The 21,813-nt window shown below is 37.8% G+C and overlaps 1 protein-coding gene across 1 annotated transcript in view; it reads right to left on the minus strand.

Annotated features, from left to right (window-relative positions):
• Positions 1-21,813, minus strand: part of LOC104468080 (ankyrin-2-like) — a gene marked incomplete at its 5' end in the record, with an annotated part of 83,103 nt that overhangs the window by 31,936 nt on the left and 29,354 nt on the right. The window contains 6 exons of the mRNA XM_010082090.1: positions 1,845-2,073; positions 6,824-6,920; positions 8,001-8,205; positions 9,015-9,226; positions 10,431-10,585; positions 13,545-13,769. Of these exons, the coding sequence (XP_010080392.1) occupies positions 1,845-2,073; positions 6,824-6,920; positions 8,001-8,205; positions 9,015-9,226; positions 10,431-10,585; positions 13,545-13,769 (1,123 nt within the window). The remainder of the gene's footprint in view (positions 1-1,844; positions 2,074-6,823; positions 6,921-8,000; positions 8,206-9,014; positions 9,227-10,430; positions 10,586-13,544; positions 13,770-21,813) is intronic.

Below are 21,813 nucleotides of genomic sequence, written 5' to 3' on the forward strand. Positions count from 1 at the left end.
ATACCTATATAATGATACTATCTACATCTTTGGATTGCTCTTGTTATGGCCCCTCCACATGTTTAAGTCTCAGTTAACCGGTTTTGGAGATGTTCCCTTTAATGTCTCATTCCTACATCTCAGAAATCCAGCCTTGTCATTCAGTTTTATAAGCCCATAATTTATCTAGCTGCTCTGCAGAAGAAATGCCTGTCAGAGCTTTGGGAACAGCAAGGACAAATTTTTTAAAGATAGGTTTCTCATGGATAAGAGACCATACTAAGCAGAAGAATATGCCGTGCAAGTATTTAAAGCACTTTCAATTTGTCATCCCTTCTGAGGAAGCTGACGGAGCCAGAAAAACTGCATTTAGCAGGCAGTTTACTGGATTCCACATAGGAAAGCTTTTGCCTGTTCAGCAACAGATTTAATTTTTTTGTAAAGCAAAATATTAATCAAGCCTGCTAGTTTAACTTCTTGGTATGCAAAGATACTGACAAAACGTGAGTACTGTTGACTGCCTTTTTGGTTAGTGATAGGCATTTATGGAGTTACTGGAAGTTGAGATGTACCTGTCCTTTTTGACTTTGACTGTCTCCCCTTCTCTCACAACACCCACTTAGTATCGGGCTCAGGAACATAATAACAGTTCAGCAAAGAACACCACCTTCAAAACTCATCTTTATTCAGACATTCCTCTAAGAGGAAGATAGTAACTAAAAAATTCAAGATGTCTCCTGGCAGTTTGCTATAGAGCTAATAAAAATGAAGTAATCACTGTGGACCACCACAAAAATTACTCTAAGGTACTTGAATTGAACTTAGGGCTAGCCTGCATCCATAGAACTTTGTTTTAGGCTGAGAAGAAGTCCACTACAACACCTATTCACTACCTGTCAGCTCACTGGTGAGCAACTTAGATCCTTGGTCTTGTTGTGCAACCCCAGCCAAGCTACGCAAAATTCTTACAAACTATTGCATTTTGCTTAATAAAAGCCATGGGAAACGTCTCCTGTTTGCATAACCAGCCATCTCAAATAGGTTATGTAATACTTAGTTGGAAGTTGCTGCTCAATTTCTGAATCTGAATTAAGGAAAAGCTGACCCTGGCACCAGAGAAAAGGAGGACAAAGAACCTGAAAACTGGTAGACTAAATAGTAACCCCCAACTTCATTTCATTACCTGATTTCCTAACATAAACTCAGTCCAGTTTCTAAGGGCAACAAGTCCACCATAAAAAGGCATCTTGGGAAACCAAATTCTTTCAATTCAGTTTTGTCCTGTAGGTTCTCTAAACCTTAGTCCCCTAACAGAGAGCTCAGAGTCAACCAGCCCACTTCCATATTTACTATCTCCTTGAATCCAGCTTAAGGTTCCTCCTGCCTGTCTTTTTAGTTGCTGAGGACTGCCCTGAGAACACATTTGAATGCCAATGATGCCATGGAGAAAGCAAAAAACCAATATTACCAAAGTCAGACAGGGTATTCCTTTCTAACATCTGATAACTATCTTGTCGGATTTCCTAGTGGGTGAAGCACACAATTACCTTCAACCTTGGCAGGTTGACCCAGGAAGACCCAAATGCAGTCAGCTGAATATAGCTCACCTTTCCACCAGCCCGTTGGGCTAAGAGATCGGCAATTGCCCATTGGAAATAGGATTTAGTCACTCATATCTAGCAGATAGTTTTCCTTTGCATCTGACAAAAGCCAAAGTCTTCATCTTATCATGATGCATCATGACAGTAATTTTTTGTTGGCACTATTATTTTTCAGTACTTGTGGCAGATAGAAGGCAAAAAAAATTATCTTAAGAACATACATTAGAAAATGGAGAAAACTGTTTTAAGATTCTTGTACAGTACCTCTACATCCCTGCTTCTGGCAACTTCAGAAAAATTTTCTTGTTGTTCTAGAGTTTTATCAACCTTGTCATCTGTCATGCAAAAACATCTTAACCGTGCTTCAATGGGATCATGTGATTTGGCAAACACCACAAATTTGGCCATGTAGGGGACACAGATAATCTCTCTGTACACTTGGGAAGCGAAAGTAACAGATTCTTGTGTCTGTCGACAATCTATCAACCAAAATCTGTAAAAGAAAAATTAAGAGTTGTGTAATCAGCACAGAAAGGTTTAAGCAAGAAAATAATATATTTTTCCATCTTGGCAGCATTAGCTGGTAACCAGACTAACTGTATATGACAAATCAGAGTTAAATAAAATAAAAAAAAAAGTTACCATTTGGGAAGAATAGCCTAAGAATGCTCATGGTACCCCATATGCATTAGGAGCATGAAGCAAAATCAACAGGGAAAGCATTTGGACCAGAACTTAACTCTCCTAAATACCAAATGCAAACCCTTCACAGGGTCTCCTGCTGCATAAATTCCAGGCCATTGTTTGCCTTTCTGATAAGATCTCACTCAACTGGAATCTTATTTGCTTCTAGCTACATGACTGGCTTTTAAAAACTTTAAGAAGTTCACTTGTCCTGTGGCAAACAGTCTCACATATCTTTTCTGAAGATTTAAATATATGAACCTTTTCATATTTTTGTTTATGAAATATATATATTACATTTATAAGTATGTTTATAATATTTAAACAATTATTGATGGCTTACTAAAGTCAAGCCTTTCTGGAAATTCACAGTATCCAACAAATGTTTTTTCTTCTATTCAAAAGTTGGCTATGGCCTAAACTTTGTGTTCATCTGAAGTGATTCCTTATAGTGAGAATATGTGATCAAACATTTCCTGCCTTTTACCAAGAAATAAATCTCTTCTAGACTAAGCTCAGTGGTGATCTTATCACTATTCTTCTAGAGCTGTCCAAAAAGCCTCTGTATTTGTTCATGTTTACCACATGTCAGTATTTGATTTCTGTGCAGAATATAAGTAGAGAAGGGTGCACTGGAAGTGTACAGTTCAGATTTCCCCTTAAATGGGACTCTTCAATATGCGTCTTTCATCTAGAGAAATACAGGTTCTTTTTGACAGCTGGTTGCTGCTAAACATCTGATGATGAAGAGTAATTCCCGTTTGTTAAGTGTTGGACACATCAGCGGTTGCTGCTAAACATCTGATGATGCCAAAGAGAGTAATGTCCCATAAAAATATTAGTAAAATTGCTTATATCTAGTCATATGGTGATCCTGTCATTTCTCTGACTAAACTGTTAAACTACAGAGCGGGCAATTTCATCCTTTTCTCTTTAGCCCCCTGAAATCCTTCCAGGCATTGTGCAAGTTCCCGTTTGTTAAGTGTTGGACACATCAGTGTACCACACTTGGGTGTTAGCGAATTGCATACAAACTTCTGACATGACAGGGATGCTGTGAATGTTTCCTGAATTTTACTCATGAGGAACAGGAGACTGAAACAGCTTTGGTCATGTGTTGCTAATCCTTCAGTCTGTTCTAGGACCTCCATCTCTAACAGGTGAAATATAAAGCTGCCTTGCCCAAGACATTTGTTTTTCTTCGACCATCTAGCTTAAAGGCAGTACATTCCTTACATGCAACATCAAAACCTGAGGGTCTTAAGGTGATAGTAAATTATTTTGTCCACTGTGTAACACTGCATGCAGAATGAGAAATTATTCCTATGTGAATTTAATCAGGAGCTTTTAACTTTGATTTCGAGGTAAGTTTTTGTTATGCGTATTGAAGACTAGTGATACACATATTTCTATATTTGAGCCACATTATAATGTGAAGACCTTGAAAGCAGATGTGTCCACATCTGATTCCTACTACCCATGTCTCGCAGAAGGTGTGATCACCACTGACTCACTTTTTATCATGGTTTCTAACATGCCGTTTTACTGACAGCATCTTTCTAATGTATATGCCAAATCAAAGCAACAGGCAAATACTACTGGAAGAAATTATTTCCTCTGCATGGTGCGAAGCCAGGAGCTGCCACTGCTATCTCATTCAGGCACTGCCATGACAAGGAAATACTTTAAGATTCCAGGATAAGGTCACAAGTTGTCTGATTTCACTTGCATGGTGTGAAGCCAGGAGCTGCCACTATCTCATTCAGGCACTGCCATGACAAGGAAATACTTTAAGATTCCAGGATAAGGTCACAAGTTGTCTGATTTCACTAACATAATTATTACAAATGAATGTCTGCCTCTTAGTATGTTTTGCTAGTGCATGTGACTTGGAACAAACCACCTCAAAACTAACTAAACATACACAGTTCCTTAAAGACATACCATGGATGTTGCAACTCAGGTCTAGAACTTCAGCTTCCAGAACAGGTCCCCTTGTATCAAAAGTGACCCTCCTCTTTACTGAAAACTAGAGGTTCTTTACCCTTTGTTTGGGCCATTCAGGCCAGGACAACATTGCCCAATAATAAAAATGTACAGAATTCCCTTATACGTTTTGTCAAGACAACTGAATTGTTATTTTTCAAAGATAACAACTTAAAATAATTTAACTTTTACTCACGAATGTAACAGCAGAAACACATCAAGCATTTTACAAGGAGTAACATGTACTGCCTTCTTTCTCAGCTATCACTTTGTTTACTCTGTGGAGCTGGTGCCATTTCTTTTAAATAAAATTCACACTGTGGGTGGAAAGCATGCTTGAGTTTGACACCCGTAGGATGGAGACGGAAGTCACGAGAGGTCAAAGACACCTCAGAAGCTGATATAATCTACAGGGGGCTTATTACCTACTGTAGAATACATGGTATTATAACCCACAAAGCATACCTTTCAAGTGTGATTTCTCTGGTCTTACTCATCTGCAGTTGAATAATAGCAAATTTCATGCTGTGCTTATCTTCAGCGCATTGAACAAGCACACTGGCTAAAAAACAGGCTGATGTCATTTGAAAGAGAGAAAGCATGTTTGGTACATAAACGCTCTGCACACTGATACTTTACGTTTCATGTGTGGGAGAATTATGCCTATGGTGTACTCAGACTGGAGAGGCTATATGCTCTGAGAAATCACCTTATGCTCAAATGATTTGCTGTCATACACCAGGGGCTAAAAAGCTGAAACAGATACTAAATTATTTAAAAAGCTGCAGCTCAGGAAATGGAAAACAGGTATGCCTCAAAGTCTGCATTCACATGTATGTTAGAAAAAAAAATATGTATCTCTTTCGCAAGCTCAATTTGGACAGAATTAGTCTTATGAATGGGAAAACTGTTCTCCATCACTAATGATTTAACTAGACATAAAGAAGTTATTCTGAATAGTGAACAGTCAGGAACCATCTAATTCTCAGTGGGGAGCAAAGGTAAAAGGGTAGATGCATTTTCAGACCAGGGCACAAGTGAAGAAATTCATGTTAGCTTGTCATTCAGCAAAGAAGGTAATTATTTCGCTGACTGTAAATACATGAAAAATCCCATTTTCTAACTTTAACTGCATTTAAAATCACATTTGGGTTAAAGCAGTCTGTTGAATATTCATTTAGAGTAAAAAGAAGACATGGATCCCATTAAAATCTGCAACATGGGACCCAGCTTATATCACAGGATCTTACCAATAGTAATTATCATCATAGGGATTAGGAAACATCCACCACTAATATGGATTGTAGTTCCATAAACTGCCACCCTCATCCTGGCTGAATTTCATGTGTAGCCCCCCTACTGAGGACTTCACAATTTTATGGACTTTGACCTCTCAAACTTTGCATCTAGTCTCCACATCTGGTTCTTACATTAATGTTTAATTTATCCCTTTAAACAGAACACTGCAGATAGTAGATGAGAGCTAGAACACACTTTAAGATCACCCTCTTGTGGTCACTGCTATTAAAGAAAAACGTTTAGCTGAACTGAAAAATTCAAGAAACGTACATAAGCAAAGCATCCAGCTTAACAGGAAGAAAGCCATTTCCAAACTGAGAAAGTATTGAAAAATATTTCTCCTAAAGTTATACTGCAGACTGGACTGCAAGAGCTGAACTAATTTTAACATTGAATAAAATATTTAGTGAAATAGCAAACCTAATCTAATAGTAATAACTGCTCTGGACACTAAATATTTGCACTGAAGGAAATTCATTGATTTTCATGGGCCTAGTCACACTTACAAAGTTATCCCAGTTTTCTGTAACTTTTTGCAAGACTACACACCCTAAATTTAAAACTTTCCAGGTCATGGACTGCATCTCCTATTACAGAGGAAACTTTTGAGCATTTCTGTGATATAAATCATAGATAGCACACAAACTAAAATCCATCCATACATACACATGTATTGTTTTTTTAAATAATAATTGAATCTCATCACAAGAACAGATGGTTGGAAGAGATTTTTCTAGATCACAGTTTGGTACACCTACAGGCGTTTCTGCTTGATTTCTCAATTGTTGGATATTCTGGAAGTAACCTTTTTTATAAGATATATAATGGGCCACCCAAATAAGGGTTTTCTATTTCAATGGAAATTTTCATATTTCTGCATCTGTGGGAGAAGGGGTATTCAAAATCAAGACAGATTTTTTTCTAACTACCTGAAAATTGAACTGTCCTTCAGGTACTATTTCAGAAAAATGAGTATGCCATTAATTAATTTCTGGGACCATAGCAGGTGCTGGCTGCAAAGAACAATGGCTAAGATAAAAATGACAAAAACATCAATTTCTTTCAGCAGCTGGTAAGGGCTGTAGTACTTATAGCTCTTGTACATCATCTCTCTGGGCTAGGATGCTCAGGGCTTCCAAAATACCTGGCCAATTTGTTCACAGCATAGACAAAATATCTATGTTCCTTCTACTATATATAAAAGAAATATTTGCTGAAAAAAGACATGCACTTGAAAGTAACACTGTAAAACTCATGTTTTGTTGTATATGTACCTGGCAGACACATTTGTTGTGAAGGAAACACATTCATTAACAAATGTCAGTGGTGTTGTTCCAGTGATGTCTTCCCACTGGGCAGGGGTGGTTCCTCCTGAAATGACAAGAGATTTTTAAAAAATTGAAACCAAGCAAGTCTCCAACTTTCTTGCTTCTAAGAAATATTTCACTTTCTTCTGAGTTTTTAATCATTTTGAAGCCAGGAATAATCCCAGACATGCCTTCTCCTTACGTCCACGTCATTCCACTAATGCTAGCAGGACTGCATGGGTTTCCCTTGGGAAAATTAAGTGCCCAAGTAAAATGATTTTCAAATTATGAGGCCCGTAGTACAGCTCCAGAAACGTTAAAAGAGTCTAGAATTTTTTGGGGAGAGATGTAATTTATTATAAATTTCTCTTTTTGGTGAAACATTCTTGGAACCAATTTCCCCTTTAAAGATTTCCAGAGGATCCTTGCAGATTTACTGTCCATCCAAAAAACTTACTCAAATTCCTCTTTATGGAGGAGACCATTTTTCTCAACTTAAATAAACCTTGTTTCGCTTCCTTGGAAATACAAATACTACTTTGTTGACCAGATGCTTCTGGTATTTCAGCAGCTACTTAACACTTTGCAGCAAGAAATTATAAAATCATCTGTCCTCCAGAACAACTCATTGGCACAGCGTGTAATGCATCTTACTTTGGGTTGGTATTTGAAATCGGTTTGAAAATTAAGAAAGATGCTAACTTCTAAACAGAATAAATGCATGCAACTCACTTCTGCCTCTTAACTGAGACTGAATGAGAGATTAATAACTTTGGAGTCGTAGGAAGTGTATAAAGTGTTTAATATTTTCCTCTGAAGCATACTGCAACATTATGTCTGTACTACAGTTACTCTGCTAGGCAGAGGTGTGTTGGTTCTCAAGAAACAAACTAAGGAAAATACAAAAAAAACCCCCACCAATCCCAAAGTCTGTGATTATGTTGCACATCTCTTTGTTAGTCCAAGCAACAAATGTTATTTCTGCTATAAATTAATTGTTTGGCAAGTAGTTTATTTTCACAGCCTCTCATCCCAGTCAGGTTTACACCAAGCTTTCCATGTGTATAATCAGTTTAACATATTTAGCCCATGATAACTGACAACTTCAACATGCACAAAAAAAGCACTAATATTTGCATCCTACCTGTTATGCTGCATAGTAACCTTAAAGTGGGTGTGTCACCACCATAACCATTCATGATCCCATCACTGGAGGCCTTGGGGACAGGAATCGTCATTGTGATGGGTTTATGGAACTTCCTTCTCCTGGGCTCCAGTGTGACTATAGGACTGAAGGTAGCCTTGTTGCCTAAAATCTTCTTTATAAGTTCAGTATGCATAGGTTGAGCCTTTCCAAAGCAAAAGACAATAACAGAATAGTTACTTGAAAACAGTTTAATGAGTAGGTAAAGAAATGGGTCTGAATATTGCCACAAAACCCTGAAGCTTTTACACGAAATGGCACAATTTCCCAGGAAAATCTGCAGCCAGAACAACTGACGGACAATGAGAAAGGGAGACCTCCCTTTTTCAACTTTCCCATGCCTTCCTCCTCTTCCTATCCCCTTTCCTGGCATTTAATTCACTTAACCAGTAGCAAATGATTCCCTTGTCTTCTTCCCCCCCCCCCCCTTAGAACGAGCTCTCATTCAGCTGTTCACAGGGGATTTCAACAAGCACAGTCTCCGGGCCAAGGTAAGTTGGGGCTGCATTCAGCAGGGGAAAGGGATGGAGGGGGGGGGGGGAGATCCCCCCTTTCAGTAGTGAACTGTTAGGCTGGTTCACTTCACGCTGAAAATCTGTGCATTTCACCTAGCTGTTACAGCAGTTTGTACTTCTCTGATGCCTTTCCTAAGAAGTAGGTAAGAAATTCCTCTATGACCTACACTAGTATCATCATCACCACCAAAATTAGGTGCTTTTCTCAAGGTCAATAGACAGAAATCTGAATTACCTGGAATACCCAAAGCTTTACTACTTGTTTTGACTTTTGCATGGATTTATTATTATTATTATTTTTACTAGATTTCCAGACAACAGTGTATAACATGATAAACTAAATATGCTGGTTCTCCAGTACAAAGAAGGAGACTTTACACACAAAAAAAAAAAAAAGAAAAAAAGAAAAAAAAAAAGCCTTGGAATTTCTTCATTGTACCTGGAGGCCAACACGAATTCGTTTGGTTAGAGCCCCTTCTGGGAAGACTGCCTGCACTTGTGGAACAACAGTGCTGCTGAGCACACCTCCCTCAGGTCCGATGAGGTTGCTGTCCTGTTTGATCCGGGATACCACTGCGAAGTACTGAGGGAAATCTCGGGTGATGATGCGGCAGATACGTTTCTTCTCAAGCTCCTCTGGAGTGTCAAGTACTGAGGCCCAAAGAGAAGATGGTCAGAAGACAAGAATTTAGTGGAAACAATACAATGAACTTCACAGTGTAGCCAAGCTTTTCACCGTTTTCACTGCAACTTACAAAAGCATTTTGTCTAGAAATCAAAGGTGAAAATGAAACATAGAATCATAGGATGGTTTGGGTTGGAAGGGACCTTAGAGATCATCCAGTTCCAACCCCCCTGCCATGGGCAGGGACACCTCCCACTAGCCCAGGTTGCTCAAAGCCTCATCCAGCCTGGCCTTGAACCCCTCCAGGGGTGGGGCATCCACAGCTTCTCTGGGCAACCTGGGCCACTGCCTCACCCCCCGCACAGGAAAACATTTCTTCCTAATATCTAATCTAAATCTACCCTCTTCCAGCTTAAACCCCAGTATTTTAAGTTTGGCTAAAATGGAAAAATCAAGCAAGGAATAGACAGACTAGACAGAACAACTAACTGAAGGCAGCTTGAAACAGTAAATTCAGAACACTTTGACAACATCCTCAAAATCAGCACGCAAACAAGCAAAGGGATCGGTCCAAGCCCCTGTCTACTTCACGTGTTTACACTATGGCCTAAAGTAACGTCAAGGAGACTAAACTGCAAATCAAAAAAGTATCAAAGTATGAGTGTAGCTTTAAGTATGTGAATTGGCTTGTTTATTTTATTGTTTTTTTTTCTAAAAGCCTTCAAAATTAATAACAAATTCTGCAGATCCTAGACAGCCTAAGTCCATTCTGTTCTCTCAGAAAGCAAAAGTACCCATGACTGACATTTCCTCCCACACATGTAGCTGCTTGGAAAGGATTAGTATGATAATTGCCTTGTTTTGGAAGGATGTTTGCTGTGGAAGCTTTTCGTTTAACACTATGAAAAAGAGCAGTAGAAAACATAAGTCAAGCATCTATTCTCAACTTTGCGATGGTAGATTTTGTTTTGTCCAACTACTTCAGCAGACCGTGAAAGGGAAGTAAGCAAAAGTACACAGCATTTCTGCTGGCGCCTGTACTGAGAAAATGATTACGCTCCAGTGTGACTGAAGTGAAGTACCTGGAGGATGTAGCATCAGAAATTCTCAGGGCGGACCAAACACAAGGTGCTAAATAGAACAAATAGTAAAATGCTATTACCTGCAGTTACAGAAGTAATGCAGGAGCAGGGAGAAAAAAAAAAAAAAAAAACCTGTTACACTGGGTACCTTCATCCATCCCATTCAAGATTTCATTCAGTTCATCCTCGGTGTATTCACAGAAGTGCTCCTTCCAGCTGTCCCCATTCTCACTGCGCAGGATCACCAGCTCTCTCTCTTTCCCACGCAGAGCAGCAAAATGGGGAATCTCCACAATCACAGGCCTGGCACAGCAACACAGCGCATTAAATGCACACAGGAGAGAGGAAGAAACAGGATTAACAGCAACTCTATTCAGTCTGCTACAAAGTGACCTGGAATTCTACCTATTTTACTGGAATACTTTGGCATAATCCTAAACTAGTAGGTCACTAACACATATTGGATTTTCACAGGGACCCAGTAAATGCTAAAGGACAGATTAAAAAGTGCATTCACCTCTTTCCACAGTGTGAATGATATTTGGTAAAATAATAGTGCTTAGCTAGAAATTTGGTAATTGCTTTGCAAATTTATAAAAAACTCATGCTCCTTTTAGTTATCACTACTGTCTGGGTTAACCTGTGCAACTTCATTTCAAAGAGAATCTACTGTAACGTATATAAATAGTGGGACAAATTCTGATCTCGCTTATACCAGTGCAAATCAGAATAATTTCATGGCAATCAGTGGACAATTGTGTCCTGTGCCAATTTTACTTCATTGTAATTCGACATAGTCCGATGAATTTATTCCTGATTTACACTCTGGGAGTGGTAAAAGAGGCCTGAGGAGATCAACTGGGCTTCTATTTCAGTATAGGAGATAAGAATTTGCCTTGTTGCCTTATAAGCAGATGTCAAGATATGTATCAATGTATGCATCCATATATATACACACACATACAAAACACATGTGTATATATAAAATATGTATACTGATATATACATACACATACATACTCTTAGAAATAAGGGAGAAACTGTAAATATATTTGCATATACACTTCTCTAATTAAGAGTACTCACACAGGTTACCATGTACACAGTAAATGTCGTGTTCTATTATACTGGTGGTATCCAACATATAAGTCAGTGATTAATTAGTCCTTGATACAAAAAAACATCTTAAAATTTACAGTAGATTCCTTTTTTTTGGTCCCAATCCAGGTTGCTTTGCTACAGACATCAAGCACATAACTAGGAAGATTTCATGCCAAAACAAAAATGAAGGCCACAGTACTTTAAGAAAAAGATACAAACATATACCACCAAAAGAAAACCACATACCACAAAGGTTGAAAAATGGTCCACTAAGGGTTAGGTATACAGAATTTCAAATAATAGAAAGGGACAATATCATGGGCATAATGACATAAAAAAATCATATTGCAGAAGGATAAGAAGAATGGGGAGGTCAGCATCCATCAATTTGTTTCAAGTCTCTCCTACCCAAGGAATTTGGTCCCAGGAGGCCCCAGCTGAAGGATTCGGCTGACCAAGCTTTCTCCCTCATTAAGTGGGGGAGGAGCCGTAGGCAGATGAAGTTTACTGAGTACATCCAAAGCAGCAGTGAAAGAAAGAACATAAATAAACTTTATGTATTTTTTTTGCCAGAACGCCAGTGCCACTGTCTGGTCCACAGAGTGGAATTAGGCTGTACACTGAATAAGGTTCCGTCCTAGCGATGACAATTTGGCGATTAGGAACTTTTCTTGCTTCTGGGAAGACAATGGGAGCTTTGGCTGTGAACTCAATGGGAACAGGATCTGGATCTTAGAATGCATCTCTGCAAACAGTTCTGTAACTTTCTGATTTCACTGCCAGTATAACACCTAGGAAAATGCTTGTGGGAAGGGCACAAAGATCTGAAAATGAATAAAACTGCTATATCCCAGCTTTTCAGGTGAGACATTATCATTAGAGAAGACAATAAAAGAAAACAGGAGACATACTTCAGGTCAATTTGTGCGTGACAAAGATAATGGGAAGACCGAATGTGACAGCATAATATTTCTTCTGGTCTTTAGATTTCTTTCTGCTTCTCTTTAAAAGTGACGAAGATGTGAAAAGAATAAGTGGTACAAAGCATCTGATTAGCCAGCTTGTTTGCTGTTGCGACATTAAGAGGTATCCTGTCTGTCAAAAGTTGGCTTGCTCTAAGCATCACATTCACAGTGTTTCAGAACTGCTCTTGCTTTTTTACCAAATTAGAGCAACAGGGAAGAAATCAAAACATGTTTTGCGTATGTTCTGCTTTCACACTCCGTATAAAAGCAGTGGGCAGTTAAAAACCACCAATCAACTTTTTGTGTCCCTAAGCTCAATTTTTTAGAAAAAAATACTAATAAAGATAGCAGTTCTGATGTCTGCCTGTCATGATAGGATTTTAAAGCAACTGATTTGTTTTGAAATTGATTTAAACTATTGTTGTTTACAAAGCCACTTTTTTTTCAATGTCTGAATGAAGCTATTTATTGTAATAGAAGGGGTTCCTTCAATCATCCACTTTTGGATGCCACAGTTGATAGGGAGAGCAGTTGGTAAAACAAATTTTTAAAGTGTGGATAACTGCTGCTGCTTTCATCTGAAAATTGCTAAAACAAGCTCAGCAGCAGACACAAATCCGATCTTTCTACGGGTTTAGCAGCATAGGACAAAATAAATAGCCAAAAATTTCCAGGGTTGTGCTATTGCTTAATTTAGCAATTTTAACCCCAGAAAAATCTAAGGCACTGTGCTTCCTCAAGAGTCCGAATTGCTGATAATGCAACACAGGTCTCTAAAATAAGCAGCTGTAACTTGTGTTGTATACATAGCAGGCTCTACAGTTGGGCTTTAGGTCAATGCTGGGCTGTTCATGCTTTATATGTAGATCATTTAAATACAGTATGAACTGCCTTTTTGGGCTGCAAAGGGACTTTTTCCCACTATAATATCACATCACTAAGTAATAATTATATCCAAGGAAGCACATTAGCCTTAGCACTAGTGGTTAAAATATCTGTTTTCAAAGGAAAAGTCATAAAAGCTTTGTGAATTGTTAATTAACAACTTATTTGTATTTCATATGACCAGTCTGTTACCATATGTTGCAAACATATTATTCTGTTCAAGTCTTGGAAAAGGAACCATTTCAGTGCAACTTGCAAACAGATAAAAATGGCCTGAGCATTTCCCTCTAGGCCATATGGCCACCTCTTACCCAAGAAACTGAGCACCAGAAGGTCCAACTTCAATCAGGCGGCTGGCCAGACCTTCACCTTCCACCATGGGAGGCATAGTGGCCAGTCTGTGGCGTTTCACCAACCGGCAAGTCACTCGTGTTGGAGCAGTGCATTTCCGCGGAGGAATAATGATTCGTAGTCCGTTATGTCTGCAGCCTCTCATGGCACCCCCACGAGCATCCACCATGAAACTAACCAGGAAGCTGAAAATCAGGGAAAAAAAAAAATTAGATACAAAACATAGCAAAATTCCTTTGGTTGTGTTCCACATACGTAACAAACTACATATGTAAATATAGCTCTTTCTCAAGATGTACAATTAGAAAAAGCCTTTCTCCCATGTGAAGCACCAAATTACGCTAAGATCATTTATTAATTAAACTGACAACTGCCATCTAAGAGATCTTCACAGAAAGTCTTATTGTACAGTGCTGCTGTTGGTAAAAGTATCAGCAGTCACTGATAATTGGGAGCACATGTATGCAGCTATTAGACAAATTCAAGTGCACATATCTCTACTCTGTAACTGTGAGCTTCTATATTGTAAAGTTGGCACTCTTAAAATACTTTAAAAAACAAATACAACTTATTGAAGAAAATTGTTTATGACTCAAGAATATAAAGCCAATTCTGATTGGAGGGGTTGTTGGGGTTTTTTTAAGGTTAGCAATATAATTTTCTAGTTCTTCGATAGACTGTAATGTCTAACAAAAATGGTTTTGGATTTAAAAAATCAAATTTCATTCTGGAGCATGTGGATACAATTTGTAAGACATCACTGGAGTGAGCACCTATTTATATGAGAAACCTAGCATGTCATTATAGTTTGAAGACAAATTTAGGATTTTGGTGTGATGACAATTACTACAGTCACTGTATAAGAGGTTTATTTAAGGACTTTTGTTTTTCCGTGTTACTTTAAACAGCGATACAATGTCCCAGTGGAAAACTTTCAAATGCAGAAAGTCATCTACAGGGAGCCTTCTTCCAGAACAAGGTAAATTATCTTATTTATTTACTTTTCTTTAAAAGGGAGAAAAACATTTCATGGAATTTCTTTTATGATGAACTTTTTATAGTTCCATGGATAACCAATAGGGAGATTTTGACAGATTTGTTAACAAAGATTAGGGACATTCTTGGGAAAGGTGTAGAACTACTTAATTTTTTTTTTTTTTTACTTGTTTATGCTTAGGATCATGCCTGATGTAGGATGGGAATGTCAGGTTGCTGGAAGTGAAAATAAGAGTAGATGAGACAGAACGGTATTAGGCCTACTTCTAGCCACTAAAATAGAATCATCCCATGGGGAGTCGCAGAAATGCTACTGAAGGACCTGCAATAGAGAAAAGCCCTTATAACATGGGTAACAAATACAGGTTTTTTTCCACTGTCCCCTTGACCGTTCTGTGTAACAAACATTGCATCCATTCATTGTCCACACAGCTACAAGTAATTCCACATGCTGTAAAAACACAACACTCAACACACCGTGCAAGTCAGAAAAATGGATGATGGAAAGGAGCCACAAGCGCCAGTCGGAAGCACACCATGCAACCATGGATGCCAGTCTTTCTCACACATGCAGTCTCCTATTCTACTGCCATTCATATACCTCTAGGTTTTGTTTAGTGTAAAAGTCTGGGTAGTACAACCATTATCTCATTCCTTAGAGGTTGGTGTTTCTGTGGTTTTAACAAGGGGGAAAAGAAAGAACATGAAAACATTTTACAGCTTTGATTCTCTGGGGATTAATTTAGAAAAATGGGAGCTTCCTTCATAAAATACATACTATATACATTCTAAAGCAGAGATGAGAGGAGAGCTTAAGAGATACTAAATGCTCAATTGGTGCAATAATGCTCCATGGCTTGCATTGCAATTTTCCTTTAACGGTATGAAGTAGTGTTATCAACGTGGTTCTGAATTAAGTTGCAGAGAATTGGTCCAAGTCTCTTACAATGGGTGTGTTAGAGGTAGTTAATAACACTGACTGCTGGAAGAAAGGTTTCACATTTTGCTGTTACTACTGTGAGCAACAGAAACACTACCCCCACAATTACCAGAAGCTAATGTGTGCACTTACTGAATTAAATTAGCATTCACATTTTTCATTGTGCAAGCTGTCACGAATACAATTTTTATGATTCATTTATTTTCATTATTGATGTAATACTCAAGATCATATACTTCAACAACATGATCATCTTCTTGAGCTGACCGTCACTGACGTATTAGTGCTAGGTCATCTCTCTGTTTTATGTCCTCCTTAGCTCTAATCTCCCTGTGTGTCTCAGCACTGTTAACTTCTAGAAGAATATGTACACACAAAAGGTAAGGGTCCAAATCAAAAAACCAAAATAATGGGTTCTGTTGCTTTTAATATAGTGGTTTTTTTTCTGTATAGTAATACCTTTCAGATTCACTAAAAGATAAGCAGAGTGCTGAAATAGTAGTGCCTTCTCATAAAGCACACGTTACACAATTAAGATAACTAGCTTGTGGTGTAGAAGCAATATGAAAGCTGAAGAAGCAGGAGTAGTCTTTGGTTTTGACCATCTGTAACAAACTAGTATCTCACTTCACACAAGAGCCCTGTGTTCCCACACCTGCAAAACTGTGGCTCTCTTACAGATCAATTAAAAATCGAGTGTGGCATTTGTCTCTAGTAAGCACTTGAGATGCAAGGGGTAGCTGTGTGTGTTCAGGTCCTAAAGTTGCAACTCTTGTTTTCAGCTGAAGTTTACTGAATGCACCTGGTGGGTCAGAGCAAGGTCTACCAGTGAATGTGTCACAACGTCTATCAGTCATCTGTCACTGAAACCAAACACTGCTCCAAAGAGTGGAAAACCAGACAGCGGTAAGTGTCATTGAAAGGTGGACTGAAAGATAACAATGGTTAGCATAAAAACAGTAGGACATTATTATTCACTGTAAAAACAGATGTTTCTGTCATAAAGATGATCTAATGTATTTACTAAGTAATGAGATGCAATTTGGCAAACAGGAGTGTTCATCACAGTATACACCAAAAAATACGTTTGTGCTGTATCACTAAAAGCAGATCACCCCCAGATGAAACAGGAGATTCCTGAGGTTGACACTACTGTTCCAGGACTGGAAAAGTCCTTTTGAAGGACTGTGTTTATCAGATCCTCCTTCTGCAAAGGGCATTCGGCACCCTCTGCTCGTGCTAACTGGATATTGCGAAAAGTGACTTTTGGCTAAGCAGGAAACTCGGAGCTGTGTTCCAACTGCAGGAAGCACTACTACAAGCACTACCAACCATCTACACACAGAGCGTGAAGAGGAGAGGGCTTATTAAAAAGAAACACAAATAGCTGTGAAGAGTTCAAGAGAAAAAAAGGGAAAGGAAAAAAAATGTTAATAAAAGGGATTAAAGGGAATCAGAAAGTTCTTACAGCTCATCACCAGAAAAGGAGAGGAAAGGAGGCATCCTAAAAAATGAGACTGATAAACATTCCTTACATGCTTCTATGATAATTTGTTATAATATTAACAATTAAAGAAAATGTAAAAGAAACTAAAATAACTTATAGGAACTCCATATGGATGCAATAGCTACAATTTTCAGAAGGGGTTAAAAACGGCATAACAGGGGAAGGAAAATGTTAGCAGGGACTAACTGTGGTTAGGAGAAATGAGGTAAAACTGAGAAAATGGAAAACAAATAAGAGAAACGCTTTGGACAGCTGGTAAGTAGGAAAACATTTTTGTGAGACATTTAAAATAAAGGTGGCCAAAATAAGTGAACTGATTGATCAAGCAATAGATCAAAAATACATGTACTTTTCATCATGAAAAGTTCATTTCGGAACATGTTTTAAATGTCCTGCCTATAGTAACTACATACAGAGAAAGCATCCTTCTTTAGCACTGACTTCAGTTTATCTGGGCACCCCATGGCAAGAACTTAAATTTCAATTAAGCAGTGATTCAAAATCAAAGCTGAGTACAGGTTAAAGCAGCAAAGTCAAAATTTGTATGTCAAGGGTGACTAGGGCAACAATGAGATGATCTTTCTCAGTACTAGGAGATCCTTCGGTAAGTTTCATTTTCTGACAGTTTTAAAGGTTCCGTTGATGCACGCCACAAACACATGACCCTGACGGTCTTGCAAATTGGATCGTTACTGAGCTTTCCTGAGATTTAGCAAGGTGGAAGTCCAATATAATAGCCAAATCAATGAAACAAATTAGGTCTTGGGAAGTCATTGCCTTCTCTCTTTTAAAGAGAATATGAAGGCAAAATTAAGATTTTATTTTTTTAAAAACAAAAAATTGAGAACAAAAGCAATTCTTTTCTAGGAATAAGTTATAGGCTGCAGGGGAGTCTATACATGCTTCTGTTAAACACATGGTTAGCAGTTAGATCAAGCATCATCCATTCTCCTCTAATTTAGCAATATTTCCTCATAAATTAGAGAGGCCATTTCACTCTCTTTAATTTTAGAGCTATTAAAATCTACATACTTGCCGTCTTAGATTTAACTATATCAAATAACATTGACTACAGCATCCTTCTGGTTGAGGATATATGTAAAAGGCCCCTAAATCTTTCAGGCTGTTTCCATGCCTTATACAGAGAGTAGAGCAAACAGCAATGGGTCTTCTAATGGCTCCACTTGACCGAAACACAGACAATATATATGCACTGGATTTATCCACCTTACAAAGACAAAAAGATGTGATTTTCATGAAATATTTGTATTTCAGATCTAAGCCTGAGTTAGTCCCTTTGCTGATTTTATTCACATGGAATTACCATGGGTTTATTCTATACCTATGCTCGTTTGAAAGATAACAGCAGGATGAACAAATAAAATAAAAAAAATGGATGTGTCAATACCGGGGGGCAAAAGAAGATATTTATTATGTGATTTGTGAATAATCACTGTTATGTAAACAGCTTTGCAAAAGAGTCACAGTTTCAGGTGGCTGTGAATGCAAGCATGTTGGCACTCAAACGCACTTCTCATTCTGCAGAATCATTTGAAGAGCCATGCAAATCTAGCATGTGAAGTGTCTTTCTAGAACAGGCAATAGTTCTTTTAACACACAAAACCAGAATAGGCAAAAATCAATACACCACCACTTTCATACAGTCAGTTCAGGTAGGATTATTGTTTTAAACTAGCTAGGCAGGCACACATGCTCTCATCAGGTAGCAGGAAAACAATACAAAGCTATAACTAGAGCACAACCATTGTAGACACATTTAAGAACTTTTCTGCATGTATTATCTTAATTTGTAAAAGAAACTGGGAAACAAGGAGATAGCAGCATTCAGTGTTAGTCGCAGTGTGAAGAAGCAGAAACAAACAATCAGGGTGCTTCAGCCATTGTAAAGTGTTCAGCTGGAGAAGGAAAACTGATAGAGAGTCTAAAATTAAGAAAAAAAAGATCTTGATCTAGCTCCCACTGAAGTCAACAGCAAGACATTCAACTGCCTCAGTGTGCTTCTGATCAGGCTGCAACTATGCCATACATAAACAAGGCAAAATACACATTCCAGGAGGACAAAAAACATGATCCTTCACAGGAAACCACTAGAGTATTATCTTATGGTAACATTCTCTTCACTGCATTAGTCAACTATAGGGATATGAAGTGACATGACCAAAAATATGGCTTTGTAGTTTGGGTTTTTATTTAGTCATTTAATAATTTTGCACAGCTGAATATTGAAGAAGATTTTCACTTTTCTGCAGTTATGTTAAAGGAGATGAAGTGGTATTGTGCCCATCAATACTCAGTCTGACAAGTGCAGATAATCTCCTTTGGGAAGGTACCACTTCAGGTGTTCTGTGCAGGATGCAATTTGCCGGTGATTCAACAACTGCTTAACTGAAGTCACACAGAAAATGCACATGGCATGAAAAATTCAACATGCTGGGGTCAGTGCTGTTATTCTCCTAGTTCCAGTATGGTGGTACAATTTGGAAAATGTGGCCTAGGGAGTGGCTCTGTAATATTCTTTACATACACAAATGAGATAAAAGGCCCACTTGGTAAAATAACAGTTGAAATGACACCTAATTACAGTGGATTGTATTGAATTTTTGGTGTTGGCTTTTTTTTCCCATTTCTTTTAATAATATTAAACCATGCCACCAACAGAGAAACTGCATTGTTAATTAAATCAATGGTTAAAACTATCTAGGAATGTATAAGGAGGTCTGTTAAGATTTTTTGCAGTGGACTTATTATGTGTCCAATATTCCTTTCTCATAGAGGACATAGCAGATGTGAGAAAGAGAACACTTGCTCTATAAAAAGAGAAATAGGGTGACGTGTAACTATTACTGCTAGTCAGAGTAGATTTTTTTTTTCTTGGCTAACGTGCAGTGTCAAAACACTAAAGCATCCTGAAATGAGGTAAGAGAGAAGGATAAATAGGGCGGGTGAGAAGTGCAATGTATTAAAGAAAGAAATTATGCAGAAGTTCACCTGCTGTTGTCATGATCAAGACATGGAGAAGAGCATCTGCAATAGAATAGATGATTTAACATCAAAAAGGAAAAGAAAGGCAAAAAAAGAATGAGTTAAATTAAATACTGAAATATTGGAAAAATGAAATAGATTTCTAAATTAAACACATGAACATACACAAATATATGCAAATTCATTACATGGGAGAAGGTAGAAGTGAGTATGGAAAGTAAGTGTACATAAATATTCTTGGTTACAAATGGTTACTACTACTACAGCAGTAAAGCTAGATTGATTTGGTTTCTCTACAAACATTCTCAAAGTGGAAGTCAGGTACCTAAAATGTACAGTTAGATTCTGAGTAAATCCTTTAGAACCCGATTAGGGGAAATGCTGCATGGTTTAGGCATCCACATCTAAAATTTGGACCATGGTATATCAAAGGGTAAGGTATCTAAGGTAATTCCCAGCCAGTCTTTCTGATAACACAAGAAATCATTCTTTTCCTTGCTTCACATTTCCTATCAATACATTCTGTCCTCCAGTTTCTTCCATTTCCACATGTTTCTTGTCCTCCTTTTGTTCTGCACTACAGAATGACAATTTTCAAACTTTCAGTTTGACCTGTTTAGGTTCTTAACAATGTGTTACATGGCCAGTTAGTTTTCTGATGTCACTCCTTATTATGTATATCTCCATTGCCATTTTCTTCCACTGATACGAACAGAGATTTGGTATTAATGAAACACACCTGCTGTTTTTCCTTATTGTAACTATCTGAATAAAGGTCATAAAGGCCACAGTATAATTTGAAATCATTTAGACTTTCAGATTTTAGAAATGACTATCAGCTGGTCGCTGCCAGGTCCTGTTTCCATAACTTTTTACAGGAAATTAATCTCACATTGGGGAAAACAATATTATGGATTCAAAATATAACACTTGAAATATATTTTGTTTACCTTGTTAGCAAGGATCCAGTCTCCTTTTTTGCAGACATGCAGCTAAGAACGATAATTCACGTTATTTGTCACAGTTCAAGCTGCCCACTCCCTCATCCTCCCTTTTTCATTGATGGAAGAAACAACTTCCAGAAAGGTAAATTCACTAATAATATCCCAACTGTTTAATTTTGTCAGATACAAGTATTGATACACTTGGTTCATCTATTAGTCAAATAGGGACTTCTTAATCAAATTAAGTAAGAGAAATCAATATAATTCATTAAATAGGAATTTTACTGTGAGCAAACCAGAGTTGGAAAAACTGCAGAGCTGCTACTTATCTTGCTCTAGAACACAAAAGCAAGTTAATATCAAAGCATGAACTCACAGTCCCTTGCTCTCAGTGCCTTGTTCCTGACAATGTCAGATAAGATTTGCCTCTCTTCTTATCCAACATACCTTTACATATTTGTCAGTAAAATTCTTAGAAATATAATCTTCACAACTAAATTGGTATTTTTTTTTGTCACTGTATCACCCGAACCCAGGTATGAAAATGACATAATTTTGCACATAATTTGTACTTTACAATCTTACAGCCAGCCTCAGCTTTACCATTCACACTTAACTACCGCAGGTGATAGAGGCAAAAGAATATGATTCTGTCAAGCAATGTCTAAATGCTGCAAGTGAAAAGAAATCTTTCAGTTCAGTGCTTCTTTGCCTTCCAACTTAATGGAAATATTATGTGTGCTTCCACAACAGCATTTTGTGAGGTATGAGATTACAACTGTGAAATGCATTTGCATTTATGTAGGCATTAGTTCTGTCTCTCATAATGCTTCAGCAGG

This window comes from Pterocles gutturalis, unplaced genomic scaffold (assembly GCF_000699245.1).
Source record: "Pterocles gutturalis isolate BGI_N339 unplaced genomic scaffold, ASM69924v1 scaffold14044, whole genome shotgun sequence".
Classification (NCBI taxonomy): domain Eukaryota; kingdom Metazoa; phylum Chordata; class Aves; order Pterocliformes; family Pteroclidae; genus Pterocles; species Pterocles gutturalis.